At 39.5% G+C, this 18,420-nt stretch overlaps 1 protein-coding gene across 1 annotated transcript in view; it reads right to left on the bottom strand.

Moving 5' to 3' along the window:
* Positions 1-17,169, bottom strand: part of FYB1 (FYN binding protein 1) — a 46,206-nt gene extending 29,037 nt beyond the window's left edge. The window contains exon 1 of the mRNA XM_080362434.1: positions 16,035-17,169. Within this exon, the coding sequence (XP_080218560.1) occupies positions 16,035-17,154 (1,120 nt within the window). The 5' untranslated portion in view covers positions 17,155-17,169. The remainder of the gene's footprint in view (positions 1-16,034) is intronic.
* Positions 17,170-18,420: the final 1,251 nt, after the last annotated feature.

Below are 18,420 nucleotides of genomic sequence, written 5' to 3'. Positions count from 1 at the left end.
AAACTTGCCATAGAAATGTCCACTCAAAGTACCAAATATCCCATTACACTGCTGCTTGTGGTGTTAAACTTCTTTAATCATGCCAAGAGCTCCAGCACTTACAGCAGAACTGCACAGAAAACACTGCAAACACTTCTCTTGTGTTCTTAGGGAACTTTCTCAAACAACTTTCATACATGCAGTGACTAACAGATCACCTACATTCTTGGAAAATATTTATTTATCAGGAAGTTGAGGACACTGAAGATGTCTTGACGTAAAACTTGTGACTTTGACCCTTCCCAATTTTGGCTTGTGAAAGAAAAATACTGATACCCCTTTGGTAGATAACATAACATCTAGAGTAAAACCCTGTCCCCACTTCATAGAATCATAGAATCACTTCAGTTGGAAGAGACCCTCAAGATCATCCACTCCAGCCATAACCTAACCAACTCTAGCACTAAACCATGTCCCTAAGAACCTTGTCTAAACATCTTTTGAACACCTGCAGGGTTGGTGACTCCACCACTTCCCTGGGCAGCCTGTTCCAATGCCTGACAACCCTTTCCATGAGGAATTTTTTCCTAATATCCAATCTAAACCTCCACTGGGACAACTTGAGGCCATTTCCTCTTGTCCTGTCACTTGCTACTTGGGAGAAGAGACCAATACCCTCCATGCTACAGCCTCCTTTCAGGTAGTTGTAGACCGCGATAAGGTCTCCCCTCAGCCTCTTTTTCTTCAGGCTGAACAGCCCCAGTTCCCTCAGCTGCTCCTCATCAGACTTGTGTTCCAGACCCCTCACCAGCTTTGTTGCCCTTCTCTGAGCTCTCTCTAGTGCTTCAATGTCCTTCATGTCCAGATATTTTGTGTTCAAGAATCTTGGGAGAAATCAACTTGCTTATAACAGTACTCTATCAATTTCAACACCTCTACTGTGTGAACTCACAGAGAAAGAAGCAAAAAAATCCAAAATAAGTCCAGCTGTTTGAAACTCATGTATTCTATGTAGTAAAAAGCACGTTTAATGGCAGGGTGAGAAGAAGATATCCATTCTCACCTTGCTAAAATCTTCAGTGCTGTCCTGAGGTGCTATATTACTCTATTCTGAGATTCTAGTACCAGAAATATGTGGCAAACTGAAGGGAAAACTCAGCAGTGCCTGGAGTCCTTATTAGAGGAATACATGAAACAAGCAGTACTTGGTGGGATAGGATTCTGATAGGAAGCAATACTTTGGTCAGGGCCAGGTCTCCCCAGTCCTTTTCAAAATCATAAAATAAATTGGTGTAATCTTTGAGTGTAATATGGGCTCCTATACTGATTTAATCTGAAATAAAATGTTTCTATTTATCACCTCCCAAAATACTAGAGTATCTCACTGCTTGTGCGAGAGATTGGTGCACAGATGAAGAACAGTAACTCATTAACCTGAGGAGAAGAGAAGCAGTCAAAGAAAAAAGAGAAGAAAAACAAACCCAACACAAACCAAACAAACAATCCCTCCACAAACAAACAACTAAAACCAAGCAGACAGACAAAGACAAAACAAAACAACCCCCCTCAACATTTTTAGCACCCACACGTGCAGCTCAGCCTCCATTGGCTGAAGATGTAAACCCTGCTGATCAATTCAACCTGTACTGCAACAGAATGCAATTACTTCGCACAAAGATTTTAGCTGGCAACAATGACAAATAATAATTTCAAGAATCTTCCTTGAAGTAGGAAACTATCCCCTCCTGGCAGAGTGTGGTCTGGCTTCAGCTATTCATTTGTCTCAAACCTTGGCTGGACTGCAGCAATAATGTATGCCTGTTCCCAAAGTCAATAGTGCTTAAAAAATCCGGTTAACTCAGAATAGCTGTATTGCATCTTATCAGGAACACACTCTCTTGCAAATGTGTTAGTCTGGTCTCCAGTTTCTACACAGTCCAGACTTACCTGAAAGACTTAACTCTTAATTATATTTAATTTACCAAGCTGTAGCATCTAAGCCATCCATTGACTCGACATAGAAATTTCTAGTCCAAGAATACATACTAAACAAAACTGAAACTGAACAGCAGTGTGTATCACATTATCTGCAATTTCAGGTTCACCCTGAGAACAGCTACTTCTCCACAGTAACAGACATATGTAAAAAAGTCCCCACTATACAAGGCAGTCTCTTGCACATACAAGAGAAAAACTGTTTCTCTACTTTGTGTCCTAATAAGCAGTGCATCTCACTCTTTCTTTGGCCTAGAGTACAGTCTTTGGCAAGATCCTGTTCCCTTTAACCCCTTATGCAGTGTGCTACTGATGCGGTTTCTTCCCCTCCTGCTTTTATTGATGTAAGTAAAATCTGACAATGGTCAGCTACTGTGAGGAGAATCCAAACATTCCACAGGAATGAATGGCTGGAATTTTAAATTTCTTAATGAATTTCTTTAGTCTTTATAAAAAAGGACTTCATGATTTTTCAATCAGTTGCATGGCCAAAAGTTTTGCATTTTGAAAGAAGCGTCCTTTTATAAAACAAAATTATTTTTAAGCTACTCTGCAAGTGTAACATTTGTTTTCAGTTTTACTGCAGAACACTTCAGTATTTCTGCATGCAAGATATGAGAAGCGTTCTGGGTTTTACAGGTTTACTAAGAACTTGCAACAACATCTGCAGCAGCTGATCACCCACTTCCTACTTTATTCATAGCTTGCAGAGAGCTCTTGCTGCTCTGCTTCCCTAATCTGCATATTCATTTAGATACAAGCCATGGTCTCAGGTTTCACAATTATGCTGCTTCGAGCTGCTCAAAGTAAGCAGGTAAACTTACAACATTAGTGAAACTCTGTGCTTTTGATCATGCTGTTGTTAGATATACCGTAACAACAGAGCCTCAATGATTATTTAAGACACGGATCACACTTTGAAAACTATTGCCCTACTTGAGCCCAGATGCCCCTTTAAGAAATGCCCGAGTAGAATATTTTTGTTGTTTTCTCTTTATTCTCCTAATTTCTCCTGACTCTACTTCCAGTTAGATCATGAAGCTACTTTTTCAGCTTTGTACAAAGGTAATTACCTCCAAAAAAAGGGGAAATTTTGAAAACAGAGACCTAGTGCTGGTCTCCATCCATTTTAAGACCATTTTGCTCGTTGTTGCTCATACACCATGATCAGAACAGATGGAGAATTTGTCATTTTTCAAGCAGAACTTCTTATTAATCTCAATTAGGAAATCATGTTTTGAGAGCAAATGCACTGACTACCTCAAGGTTATTTCACATAACACCCATTCAATGCCTTACATTCTCAAAGTAACATAGAGATGACATATTAAATCCCAGGCACATACCTGGTAGAGGGGTTTTCCCATTCAGTGTCAGAATGTAGAGACAAAAAGATGAAGGATAAACAATACACGAAAGTGAGCATCTAAATCTACATTTAAGGCTGTCAGCTGAAAAATATTAAGCACACACATAATCTTACTTTCGAAAGAAAACCTACAGGTTTCATCCAAAGTACTATGGTACATAAAGGCTCATGGGACTGAGACTTATATCATGACTAAATATGAGGTTCAGAATGCTTTGTCTGGGCAGTGCTGACTGGCATGAAGAAAATAATTTCAAACTACAGATATGCAAACATGCACAGAAGCCTATTCTTATCTAAAGAGGATCATAAAATTAATTCCCAATTGAAGTATAGGTGAAACTTTTCATTTTCTGATGGAAAGTTTTAATGATTTTTTTTTTAAATAAGAAATATTTATGAACCTGATCCAGGTAATTTTATAATGCATGGTATTATTTCATATGCAAGAAGAAAGAACAACAATTGGTAGTGTTCAGTGATGGAGGACATGTAAGATAACAATAGTTTAAAATAAATCTTTAGTAAATCATATATATTTGAAAGATAAGGCAAAAGAAAATATATATGAGGATACAAAGGCAAACAAAAGAAAATATACTGGAAGAAATGTACTTAAATGTGACTGTTTTTCCCAAACCAACAAAATGGTGATGGAGATGATAATTTCATAAACCTATTCTTCAATCTGAGAAGTAGTTACATCATACATAGCATGCAACTCAAATTAAAAATTTATCATTAGGGTATAAAGACTGGTATATAAAATGTTAGTTGCATAAAAGTTTCCATCCAATGATTTTTTTTTTTTTGCTTCAAATAGTCAGTTTTGTTCATTTTCTCTTCAGGATGTTCAAACAAGGAACATCGTTGTTCCAATGTGCACATTTTAGGAGGGTTCTATTTTGAGTGAAAACCGATTCATTAATAAAATAAAACTTTTAGGATACAATTGTTACTATACTGTTTCAAAAGATTCCTAACATTTTTACTGTGAAAAGCTTAATATTTTGTTTATCTCTATTAGTACTGAATATTTAATTTAATATTTAATAACTAAGATCAAAGCTTTAAGGAAAAACTGGGCTGTTTCCTATAATGAACTATTTGGATGACTAACTTCATTAGTCAGCTTAAGAACTTGTGCATTGTTATCCATGTAATGCAGCCAAAAGATAAAGGTTCATTAAAAGTGTTTCTTCCTCTGAACCAAAATAGGTCTAGGAAATAAAAAGATAGAAATACTTGTTCTTGTATTGTACATATTTTGTCAAATTGAAGCATTATACATATCACATAGTTTTACTTCTGTGAGCCATTAAGAAAATATTATTTAAACTATAAAGAGAAATTCAGACTTCCCAGCTCAAAGAGAACGTACATGCTAAACATTCTTGTAAGTATGAGTAAATAGACTACAAAGCAATTTTTTGGAGCTAGTGAAACATGAGATCTTTAAGGTTCAAGATGCATTCTTCAATAATGGTACCAGCAACATGTCCAGAACTTCATCACCACAATATTTTTGCATATTTGGTAAAAAAGCTGTGTTAGTTTGTTTGGTTTTGTTTTCTGGGTTTACTAGAAAGCTGCCTATAAAGCAATGTGATATGCTGGATACATTTCTTTGCTACCATTAGTTGCAAAGTATATTTTCAGCAACATACATATCAAGTTAAAACATGGGAAACCTTCAGCCAATTCATATAATTCTTATTGACAGCTAAATGTAAATTATTAATATAATTTATATTCGCATTATTTTCTAGGATATGGACAGGCTTCAGAATACTTGCAGCTTTGGAACACCAGAGCTGCTTGTGTACCGTCATGCATGTAATGCAAACAAATGATGAAGGTTCATCAAAAGTGTTTCTTCATGTGCATCAAAACAAGTGTAGGAAATAACAAAATTTCAAAAACTAAAACAACGGAACATAAATATGCAGAGAGAATTATTCAGTTCCATCAGTTTTACTGTTTATATCTCTAGCAGTTTCCTATCTGTCACCTTCCTTCATAACTGTCTTTTTTTCACCTACTTGTAATTCTCATTTCTAACTAGTGTTCTGAACATTCCTTCACAAACATTCCTTTTGTATATGGTGCAAGCCCAGAGAAATTGGGTTAAACTCATCCAGCACTGAACCTGCTGTAGGGTGTACACTGGATTCTAATACAGTATAACATGTCATGTGTTTCACTCAGTTCTTTGCAGAAGCCCAGGCCTATTGATAGAATATATCCGGCATATACTGTGATTCAAACCACAAGTAGCCTTGAAACAATTCGAACTGCATGTCAGCATGTATTTGGAATTGCTAGTAAGTGATTGTTTAGGTTTACTCAGCAAAATTATCAGGTGCATTCACGTGGTTTAAGAGTCCTAAGTTCTGCACCTCAGATTCTGAAGTCTCTCCTCAGGGATGGTTGTAGCTGACACAATGGGATTTAGCCTAGTCATCTGCAGGTATGGTTGACTCAAGAATCCATACCTAGACCACAAGTGTATGCATGAGAAAAAACACAAAATCACAGAATGTCACGGATTGGAAGGGACCTCGAAAGATCATCTAATCCAATCCCCCCGCTGGAGCAGGAACACCTAGATGAGGTTACACAGGAAGTTGTCCAGGCAGGTTTTGAATTTCTCGAGAGAAGGAGACTCCACAACCCGCCTGGGCAGCCTGTTCCAGTGTTCTGTCACCCACACTAAGAAGTTTCCTCTCATATTCAAGTGGAACCTCTTGTGTTCCACCTTGTACCCGTTGTCCCTTGTCCTATCATTGGTTGTCACCAAGAAGAGCCTGGCTCCGTCCTCATGACACTCACCCTTTACATATTTATAAACATTAATGAGGTCACCCCTCAGTCTCCTCTTCTCAAAGCTAAAGAGACCCAGCTCCCTCAGCCTTTCCTCGTAAGGGAGATGCTCCACTCCCTTTATCATCTTTGGTGCCCTGTGGTGAACTCTCTCAAGCAGTTCCTTGTCCTTCTTGAACTGAGGGGCCCAGAACTGGACACAATATTCCAGATGCGGTCTCACCAGGGCAGAGTAGAGGGGGAAGAGAACCTCTCTCAACCTACTAACCACCCCGCTTCTAATACACCCCAGGATGCCATTGGCCTTCCTGGTCACAAGGCCACCGTGCTGGCTCATGGTCATCCTGCTGTCCACCAGGATCCGCAGGTCTCTTTCTCCTACACTGCTCTCTAATAGATTGTTCTCCAACTCATACTGGAACCTGGGGTTGTTCCTACCCAGATGCAGGACTCTACACTTGCCCTTGTTATATTTCATTAAATTTTTCTCCACCCAACTCTCCAGCCTGTCCAGGTCTCTGGATGGCAGCACAGACTTCTGGTGTGTCAGCCACTCCTCCCTGTTTGGTCTCAACAGCAAACTTGCTGACAGTGCACTCTATTCCCTCATCCAAGTAATTGATGAGTATATTGAATAGTACTGGTCCCAGTACCGACCCCTGAGGCACTCCACTAGATACAGGCCTGCAACTGAACCACAACTTTCTGGCTTCTTTCATTCAGCCATTTCACAGTCCACCTCACTACCTGGTTGTCCAGACCACACTTCCTCAGTTTATCTGTGAGGATACTGTGGGAGACTGTGTCAAATGCTTTACTGAAATCAAGACAGACCACATCCACTGCTTTGCTCTGTCCACCTGGTTATGTCCTCATAAAAGACGATGAGGTTGGTTAAGAATGACTTCCCCCTTAGTGAAGCCATGTTGACTGCCCCTAATGACCCTCTTATCCTTGATATGCCTTGAAATGGCATCAAGGATAAATTGTTCCGTCACCTTTCCAGGGGTGGTGATGAGGCTGACCGGTGTATTATGTTACCCGGGTCCTCATTGCTGCCCCTTTTGAAGACTGGAGTGACATTTGCATTCCTCCAGTCCTCAGGCACCTCTTCCATTTCTCATGACATAGCAAAGATGATGGAGAGTGGCCTAGCACTGACTTCAGCCAGCTTCCTCAGCACCCATGCGTGCATTCCATCTGGACCTATGGCTTTATGGATGTCCAGATTGCTTAATTGCTCCCTAACCCAGTCCTCATCAATGGAGGCAAACTCCTCCATTGTCCTGCCTTCCTCTGGGGCCTCAGGGGTACAAGGCTCCTCAGGGCAGCCTCCGGCAGTGTAGACAGAGACAAAGAAGGCATTCAGTAATTCTGCCTTCTCTGTATCTTCTGTCACCAGAGCACCCACCTCATTCATCAGTGGGCCTGTATTGCCTCTGGTGTTAGTTTTATCTGCCATGTATTTGAAGAAGCTCTTTCTGTTGTCCTTGACCCCTCTCACAAGGTTTAATTCTAAGGAGGACTTAACTTTCCTAGTTGCCTCCCTACATCCTTTGACAACAGCCTTATATTCCTCCTGAGTGACCAGCTCCTCCTTCCATGATCTATAAGCTCTCCTCTTCCACTTGACTTTGCCCAGCAGCTCCCTGTTTAACCAAGTAGGTCCTCTGCCTCCCTTCCTTGACTTCCTATGTGTCAAGATACTCTGATCTTGAGCTTGGAAGAAGGAGTCCCTGAATGCTAACAAACTATCATGGGCCCCTTTACCTTCAAGTACCCTTTCCCACAGGATTTCACTTAACAATTGCTTGAAAATGCCAAAGTCCATACTGAAGTCCAGGGTTGTGATTCTGCTTGGTATTCTATTCCTGCTACATGAGATCATAAACTCCACCATCTTGTGGTTACTACAGACAAGGCAGCCCTCAACATTTGCTGCTTCAACTAGACCCTCTTTGTTAGTGAGGATGAGGTCCAGCAGTGCACCTCTCCAAGTTGGCTCCTCCACCATTTGCATAATCAGTTCACTGGAGGAACCAGAAGACTGTGGCTGGCTGGCTGAGTAGCCCTTCCAGCAAACATGAGGGTAGTTAAAATTCCCCACAACAACCAGGGCCTGTAATTGTGAGGCTGCTCTCAGTTGCCTGTAGAAGGCCTCATCAACTTCCTCACGCTGATCTGGTGGCCTGTAATAGACACCCACAACAGTATCACCCCTGCCAGCCTGCCCCTTAACTCTCACCCATAGATTCTCAACTCGCTCCTCATCCGCCCCTGGACAGTACTCAACACAGTGAGTACTCGACCAACAACTCCACCACCTTGCCTTGCTCGCCTGTCTTTCCTGAAAAGAACATAGCCGTCCATGACCACATTCCAGTCATGTGAGCTGTCCAACCATGTTTCTGTAATTGCCATCAGATCATAATCTCCTGACCGAACACAGGTTTCTAACTCCTTCTGCTCATTCCCCATGCTGCGTGCACTGGTGTACAAGCATTTCAGGGAGCGAGCTGAGCACACTGATTTCACCCTAGGGGGATGGGAGGCCTCCCAGTCTTCATCAACTCTAGAGTGCTGGCCCACTTGAGCAAGCCCAGCTAAACCTCCATCCCCCTTCAAATCTAGTTTAAAGCTCTCCAAATGAGCCCTGCTAATTCCTGTCCCAGCATCCTTTTGCCCCAGTGAGATAAATCTTTTGCACGTATCACTGTCTGGACTGGTGTCTTATAAAACCAGTCAGTATTAAAGAATCCAAAGCCCTGCCTGTCGCACCAGTCTTGTAGCCAATCATTTATGGACTTAATTCTTCTATCTCATCCCATGTCGACACCCAAAAACGGAAGGAGAGAAGAGAAAACAACTCGTTCCCCAGACTCTTCCACCAACCATCTCAAGGCCTTGAAATCCTTCTTCATTCCCCTCAGACTACGGGATGCAACTTCCTCTCCACCTGTCTGGAAGATCAGCAGTGGGCAGTAGTCTGTTGGGTACACCAAGTTGGGGAGTGTCCTGGTGATGACCCTGATCCGAACTCCTGGTAGACTACATACTTCCCGATGATGAGGATCAACTCTGCATATTAGGCCCTCTGTCCCTCTCAGAAGGGACTACTACAATTACCCTTCTTTCTTTCTTATTGGAGGCAGTCTCCAGGTGTCAAGTCAAGTGCCTCTTCCTATGTGACTTTGTAGGTTAAAAATATATTTCTGTACCTCCATACTATGATATAACAACCCCCATTGTACTGTTAATTTTACTACAGTCAGATCATCTGGAAGGAAACAAGTGTGCCACATGAGACCGAGCAAACGAAAACGGAGATCTTTAGGGGAAGATCTATGCATGTGCCAATTGCAGAAGCTATGACAGTTCATAGCTGAGAACTGTTCTCTGGTGGCTTGTTGAAAGATACGTTTTATTCCTTTATAACTAAAAATACACATTGAGTTATTTGAAAGATATTGGAGAGTGTTGTAGCTAAGGAAATAATCAATGGTAATGAATTTACATACTAATTTGGGATGTTGGTTTTTTTTTTTCACTTTTGCTTTCTAATGCACAACAAGATCAAGTTGTACCCAGAACAATTTTCTGCAGGAAAATACTAAATGTTTGTTTCCTTCAAGTCTTATTTTATCTATAACTTGGGCTAGCTTTATCGATTTCCTTAGGCAGATAAATAACTCGTCTCATTCATACTTTTATCTGCATGGTTGCATTCATTTTTGAATTGCAGTGATTTATCTTTTTTAGTACTGTAAGCCATACTAGCAGTTTCATTTGTAGTCTTGTCCACATATTTTAGCACAATTATATGGTGACTCCTTGACAAGTTAAAGGTAATGTTTCAAAAACTTCAGTGTGCCAGGGTTTCCTCATAGCATTAATATTATTTGCTGTGGACGCTCTTCAGAAATCTGAAAAAATATTATCTCTTGACTGAAGAAGACCAAAAGTATATATCCACTCTTCACTTTTTAAAAAATTCAGTCTTAATGCATATTCTGTAATTATTGTGGATGTAATTATAGCTGGAGAATGAAGATGTGAGCAAAAAGATCGAGGGAAATTTAATTCAACTGGTATTTTGGAACCGACAGGTTGAACTATTGAAAGATGGCCAAAGAAATAATAATGAAATTATGATGAATTTAAACTTCTTTTTTGAAACTGATCTTATACTAATCCCATGAGCGAGACAACTCGTTCAGGGTCAGAACCACACTGTCATTGCATGTGTACTGAACTTGTACCAAATAATGTGCAGTGTGTGAGATTTCTTATGTTGCAGTCTGATTTTCATGACAAAAGCACAAGTTGGACTACATTTCAGCTAAGTATTGTTCTTAATTTATAGGAACTCCAACAATTGATTCTCCTTTTTCTCAGAGTTGTGAAATATTTCAGTATAATGCTGCTGAAAGAAGAATCATTTGGGTTCTCTCACTTTCAGAGAAGAGAGAGGAATGGCCTTAAATGAATGCTGAAGAGCTTTTACATTCTTTTCTACTAAAGTCTACATACAACTACTCATCCATATTTTGCAGTTGCTTCAAGCAGATCCTGCAAAGTTAATTTCTTGGCAGATCTATATGATCATAATTTCAACTCACTTCCACAGTTTTCATGTAAATGCATAGACGACCAAAACCAATATACATCAACATCATTAAATCTAATAAATGACTAGTTAAAAATCCTTGCAGGTCTTCACATCCCCACAACTAGTCTCTCTCCAGTACATTTCTGATCTTGCTTAAAATGTAATGTTTTAGCTCTGTATAGCAAAAGGTAGGCATTGTGTTGCACGTAATTATAGTGCTATTCTGAAATTATAATTTTGACACTTTCTTGAGCTGTACAGGTTTTTATGGCATGCTGTAGCTCACCTGTGGAAACAGAGGTACCACGTCTTTACACACAGCTACCTCCACCACACCCAGGAGCAGTGTTGTTTGATATTATCACCTACTTTTAGTTTAATCTGAGTTAGAAACAGATGATGTGGTTCAAGTTATAGTTATATTTATCCCCTTGCACCTTAATACTGAGCCGTTGTGTAACTTTATCCAGTTGAGTACTGAGGTAAAAAAAGAAAACCTACATTGACCTTTTAAGTTGAGATTCTGCAGTAAACAACAGTGACATCCTGTGATAAAAAAAAATACCCTGTTCTTTATAACTTTGAAAGCTGCTCTTTCATCTCACTGTCAAGTAAGAACAACAACTGCCTGGTTCTAAGGAGCCTTGCAAAGACAGTTGAGACATCTGCCACCCTCAAGAGTGGTGCTTGATCGTTAATTATTTTGCCAACAGAGTGTTCTGATAACTTTGACAATGCACTTCAAGTTCTAATTCCTCCTTTTACTCTAGTTGTTTGTCCCAACTCAAATAGCCATGTCACTGTGTGAGTACACAATCCATTGCAGAACAGAACCTCAGCAAAGACTGCAGACACAACCATAACCCAAATTATAAATAATGAGAATTTTCTTACGTATTCTTTTCTGTTAGATTCAATAGAGTTTCCTTTTGTTTCTTCCAGCACAACTCAAAATACTCTCCCTAGCTGAAGGCCCAGTGTTGATCATTCATGAGGTGTTCAGAGGTGTGTAGAGCACCAGGACTCTGAGCCTTCAACTGACTTTATGTGGGTGGCCATCTGTACATGCACAATCTCACTGATCGTCAGCCCAGGTGCACTTCTCCCTTGAAAGCAGCAGTACAGTTATGACCTCACATGGAAAACTTTCAGCAAAATGGCTTTGTTGCTCTTATTTTTTTTTTTTTCCTAACAAAGTCCTGTTTGCACTTTGTGTGTTTATTACAAAACAGTATTGTTAGTATTATTTTCTGAATCGAGAAAGCATGTGCATCTCATTGATTCTGAGCTGATGTAAATATAATTGACTCTAAGGGAAAATTACTGTAATGGGACGTAACACAGGAATTTACTAGAGCACCCTGTATTCACATGTCCAGACAGGAATTTCTTTAAGCCTGCGTTTACTGGAAAATAGTGACACATAAATAGTCAGACTTTCCTCAGCACAACACTTGTATATACAGAACTTTTATTGTGAAAAGTTTTTCAGGACCAGGTGAAATTTCTAGTCAAAAGCAAGGCCAACAGCAGAACAACATTCCTTAGTGTTAATGTAGTCATGGTGGACAGTTTAAATCCTTCTCCCACACATGACTAAGACTGCTACATCTAAGGTGAGCCCTTTAGCCTCTAACATTTAAAGTTATTTCATGCGCAGTAATTACAAAAAAAACAGCAAAACAGATTTCAGAGGAAGAGATAGCAACCAAAGAAAAACAGGTGAATTGATACTTCTGGCAAAGTCGAGTTCAAACTCATTATTTAAATCAAGTAATATGAGGTTTTCAGCACTTCAGGCACAAGCCTCTGGCACAAGTATAACAGCCACCATGTGTGCAGCTTTCCTTTTCTCAAACGCTGACCCAAAATCTAGCTTTTGCCCTAGTGCAGATCAAAACCCCCAAGGTTAGGCCTCAGAAAGCTTTGCTGGATGGGAAAACCATTTCCATTTGCTTGTTCTTCTTTTTACTTAGCACCTGAATCACAGCAGCGAACTAGGCAACTATGGCAAGCTCCTGTTTATCAAAGTAATGAGCAGGAAGAATTTGTGCTGTGGGGGTGGCATCTTCCTGGCATGACTTTGATTCTTGAAATGACGGTTAAAGACAGAAAATAATTCAGTTTAACTGCCTTTCCAAGGCAGATATGTTTTGTCATTTGAGTTTAATATTCCAAGAAACTCAGGAGTGATGAATAGCTTTGTTGAGGTGAAAAGGTGTTTGTTCAAGATTCACTCTAGAATACCTGGTCTCTCCACCAGAATTGTTCTGTGAAGAATTCAAGTCACAAATTAATTAATTAAAGCCAATCAGAATATCAAGGTCTATGTGCCAGCTCTACAGGGGAAGGCTGCAGTTCAGGGCCACAACAGCTTTGTTGTTCCTACATATTTCAGTCTTTCTGTGACCCAAAGACTGTGAAGCACATAAGTTAATGTCAGACCATTTAGTTCTATTAATGTTTTCTGCAATGTGTTTGGAGGACAACCTGTGCCACTGCACTGGGCAGCTACATCCTTAGCTTGTGTTCCCCGTTTAACTCATCCAGACTGGTGACTAGGGTAGTGCTGGGTAGTGACAAATGGACATCCTTCTTCTAGCAAATGTTCTGGTATTATCCTTGCAGCCTTATTCACAATATGCATTTTAAATGCACAGGATGAATATTTCTAACCCTCAGGTTTAAAAAGAGGATGAAGGAATGCTTTGTATCTATAAATGCATGGGAACCAGAAAAAACAAACAAACAAACAAACAAACAAAACCCAACTGAACAAAAAACCCACAAAAAAACAACAAATGAAGAAGTAAAATGATTCCTTTACTAATTACTTTAAAAATCTATTTTAAAGAAGAACTAATTGCAGTTTGGGGTGTTTCCAGCCTCTTTTAGGACTTCTCAGAGTTCTAGCTTGCTAGAACTAGATTAAACTTTGTTTAATCAAAATATTTGCTGCTGTCATTTGCTGAAAACTCTGTCTTTCCTATTTGAGGCTGCTCTGGGCACTCCAGTAAAGCCAGCAATATTGATCAGTGTTCTATGGAGAAGGGACAGCTGCTGCTCAGACTGTTGTAAATTGTTAAGTTTCTTTTAAAGAGATAGACAAATTTACACCATTTGAGGATCTGGCCCTGATCATGGAGTTGTGAAAACATTTCCATTACTGTAAGGTAGCACAGGAAAAGCAGAATGTAGCAGTGGACAAGAAACTACATTTTATGTTACTGATGCACTCTTATTTTTTGAGTGGAATGAATAATAATAGAATTTGTAGTTGCATGCATGCTATGCTCTTAGTGTGGCTTTTTGTCATTAGAGAGAGTCAGCTCTGAGATTTTTCATCAGTTCATAACCCCTTTGAATGCCTTCTCTCTCATGAAGACCAGTCTTTTGTGCATTCAGAACTGCTAAAGCACAAGCCATACTGTATTCTAAATACAGAAGACACAATGAGAAATTTTGTATCAATTAAATTACATGAATGTACGTAATGTACTGCACATACACTGTGTGAAATTATTCAGAGTATCTATCATGAGCTACATTAGGCATCTAAATTTAATGCTCTGAATCAAACCATTGGGCATCTCCCTTTCCCACTGACTACACTGAAAATTTAAGAGTAAGTTTGATCTATTTAATTAAATCTAAGAGAGATGGCTAAGGCAGACCAACAGAGGTGAAATGCCCCTCATTATCAGAAATTATTAGTTGTCTATATCCTCTGACACAATACATTGCAGGACACAACTGGTTAAAATTACTTGAGCTAAAAAAATTGCAAGCTTTGTATACATTCTTTGCTTCCAGAGCTCAATGTAGACAACAGTGCATTAAGAAACAAACAAACAAACAAACAAACAAAACCCCAAAACAAACACAAAAATCCAAAATTCAACGTAAAAAATGTCACACCATTATAAAAGTTTATTTCTGTCTTTATTTCTCTCATGTACTAAGATCAAGAACAACTTTCCTTTAGGCCAATACATCTTTCATTTTAATATATGATCAGTATTTCTTCTGCAATCATAGTTCCTAGCACCCAGTGCTACAAGAAAAAAGAGAAAGACTCCTTCAGCTATTATACTATAAAACTTGTAACAGAAACATGTCAATTGGTGTAGTGGCTAATTTTAACTTTTCAGATTTGTCAAAATGTGCCAGAAAACTTTGGAGGAAAATCCTAATCCAAAATTTTGAAGTACAGGTGATTTAAGGGAGAATTAAGGACATTCAGTACCTCCACAAAACTGATTTCTCCTTCATAGAGGTTACAGTCGATTTGTGGGTCTAAGTCTAAGAAATCACATTTTTACATGAGAATTTCAAGAGCATATTTTGAGTGCCTCAGAAATAGCCTATATCGTTGCTGAAACTTGTCTTATGTGGTGAAAAGAACCTGTTGAGGCAAACTCCTTTGCAGGATTAGTGTCACAGCAATTTTTTTTTTTCACAGAGTTTGTGCCCTCCCAGATATTTTATATGTGTTCACAGAAACTCCCATCACACGCACAAGACCATCTCAAATTTTACATAAATCTAGTCTGGATTATGACCATCAGAAAGTTCAGAGGCTTAGTTCTTCACAAAAACAGTGAAGCAGAGCCTCAGGTGCTATTGAGTCTGCCACACTACTGAAATCATGCAAACATAGCAGGAAATACTAAGTCCATGCTTTTGGAGTCTGGATTCAGATCTGGATAAAAAATTGATGCACCTCCACATAGGAACATGGATTCTGTAATTTTTCATAGTGTTTACCTTTCTAAACAAGCTTTAAAATACATTAATTTATAGGGTCACACTATGATTAGTCATTGTGAAAGGTAAAAAAAAAAAAAAGAAGTGATTACTACAAGTTGTATTATACAATCTCTTGCCCAGGAAGTTACTGTTGAGAAAGGATGCACAACTTGAACATTTCATTTACAGGAAGTCAGGATTTAAATGTCTGCTGAGAAAAAGACTTAAACTCCCTGACAGAAGTTATATCTACAGCCAAATAGTTTTGAAAAATAAATAAACTCAATATAAAAAACATTAATCCTGAAGTTCATCATTGAGGGAGCATATTGTTTTAATTTCTGTCCTGTATAGAAGAGACACAAGCATAGGTTAAAGCTTTAGGGGTCTGTCTAATGCACAAGTCTCATGTTATTTCCGAACAGAAAACAGAATTCCACTTGAAACAAATTGGGAACTAAAAACATGAAAAAACAAATACCCAAGAAAGCAAGAACAGAGAGGACTCACTGTCTTTCGGGCTGCTCTTCCGGAACCTTTCCAGGTCCACACTGGGGGGTCTGCTGGGCTTCTGTGGGGGCTGGCCCAGTTTGAACAGCAGGGGCAAGGCTTTCCGCTTGGGGGTTTCTGAGCTCTTGTCCCCATCCTCTTTCTCTTTTGATCCACCTGATGGCCTTTCTGCAGCAAGCGCTGTATTTGTCTTACGGAACTTAGCAGAAGAAGAACCTGATTCTTCCTGCATGATTTTATTGAGAAAGACATTCTTGGCTGCACTCATTCCCTTTTCTTCAGCCTCTTCCTCCACGTTTTTGAGGGTGCCTTGGGCTGAGCTGGACCAATGGCCAGTAGGTTTCAGAACAACGTTAGAGAAATGACTGCCTGGAGCTTCTGCAGCACAGTTACTATTTTCATCTATTTCCTTTGCTGCTTTAAAAGACCGTATATTTGTTTTAGGGCCTGATAGACCTTTTTGCAGGAAAACATTTTTATTAGAAGTGTCTTCTTTGTGAGAGACCTCATGGTTTAGAGAAGGTTTCTGTGCAAGAGGTGGTTTAGAGAAAGAAGACTTGGGCTCATTTTCTTGTGTTGCAGACATGAACTTTTCCTTAACTCCAGTTACTTTTGAAAATTCTGGTTTTGCTTCGCTCTCCTGTGGTGCAAAATTTGAATTTGCTTTTGTTCCCAGTAGATTTTTCTCTTTTTCTTGAGGAACAGAGTTAAGGAATTTGTTCCCTACAGGTTTTGGATACAGAGGCTTTGACTCTTCTTTTGTCAAGTCACCTGTTTTGGTGGGAGGTTTAGCGTATCCAGATTTTCCATCATTTTCTCTGTTAGTTGCCTGAAGCTGAACCCCAAACTTCTGTGACACTGGTTTCAAATATGGTGGCTTTAGATCCTTCTCTGCTTTATCATCAGTTGAAGGCTTGACTGCTAGAGGAGGCTTAGGATGAACAGGCTTATGAAAGGTACTGGGTCCTGAAGAAGTTGTATTTCCTTGACTTGCAAATTTCTCAAGTGCTGCTTTCCTTGTCTGTAATCCCGTGTGGGTAGGTTGTCCTGGGACTTTGAAGGTTCGGCTGTTACCAGAAACATCCTCTGTGGGACTGCTACCTGTGTTAAATTTCGCCATGAGTGACTTCACATCTGCCTTGCTGTCCTATAAGCGTAAAGAAGAGAAAAAGAAAGAGCAGCAATGAGAAAGTCACTGTTGCAATGTTCACACATACTGTACTTTAAAGAGTTTCCTGGTCTGAGGCTTGTAGTACTGCTGATTGGCAGTGGAGATATTGTAGCACATCTTCCTGTAGGGTTAGGCAAGCTGAGCATTTTATTTTATCTTTGCTGTGGCTGTATAATCTTTTGAAATTTTCAGTGCAGGTACTGTCTCTGGAGAGTGGTCAGGCAGCTCCTTCTGGGCATACTATAATTTCTGTTTATTTCTGAAGCTGGAAACTGAACACTCTAACAATAGGAGTGTCCTGCAGTGAGAAGCATAGGCTGCACTAGAACCTGGATTATGTACCAGACTGGAGTTATTCCTGCGAACTCTTTGGAGAACTGCAACTTCTTTGTGAAACAGAAAATATTCTGTTTTGGGCTGTGTGTATCAGTTTTTCTTTCCCTTCTCAGCAATTTTCTTCCCTACTGCTCCCCAACCCTCACTTTGTCCTTTTTTTCTCTTCTCCATTTTTTATCTGAAAAAGAACATGCATATGTGGATGTAAAATGAAAATACGTGGAGTAAAATGGCAGTCAACACACCCAGATACTGTCAAAGATATTTTACTTTCTGGGGAGAAAAAAAAAAAAAAAAAAAAAAAAAAAGATCGAAACCAAAATCAAGTTGAACAATTCCAAGTGGATAAAATCCACCTTCATCTGAAAATGTTTTAATTGGTCCACCCTATTTGATACCTTTCAGGACCAGTCTTTAATATGAACTAGGGTCAAAAGCTCAATACGTTTGAATTCAATACACTTACAACACAGCACAGTGAAGGATGGCGCCAATGGGGACTGGGAACAACCTTTGGGTTCCAAAAGCCCTCCGCAGCAGGGAGTCCTCTCCCACCCAACAGTGGCAGCAGGGGTGCAGCTGTGGCAGATATGGTGGTGATTCACAGCTTGTTTGGATGGGATGTGTTTTGTGTGGGGAAGTTATTAATAAAATGTAAGACTAATGGTATAAAATGGGGATGTTATAACTGGGAAGGGTGCTGTTTGGAAACAAATGAGTATCACTACAAAGCATGATAAATAAGGGTATGAAGAAAATTTTAGAAAGAGGTTGAAGAATGAATTGTGTTTTCACTCAGTACAGTTCAGCAAGTGTTCAGTATATATATATTTTTTTTACTTCATTAACAAGAGCTTCTAAATTGGGGTTTTGCTACTT

Source organism: Nesoenas mayeri (genome assembly GCF_963082525.1).
Source record: "Nesoenas mayeri genome assembly, chromosome: Z".
In the NCBI taxonomy this organism is placed as follows: Eukaryota; Metazoa; Chordata; class Aves; order Columbiformes; family Columbidae; genus Nesoenas; species Nesoenas mayeri.
Note: the sequence above shows the minus strand (reverse complement) of the source record. Positions and strands in the feature narration are given on the sequence as shown.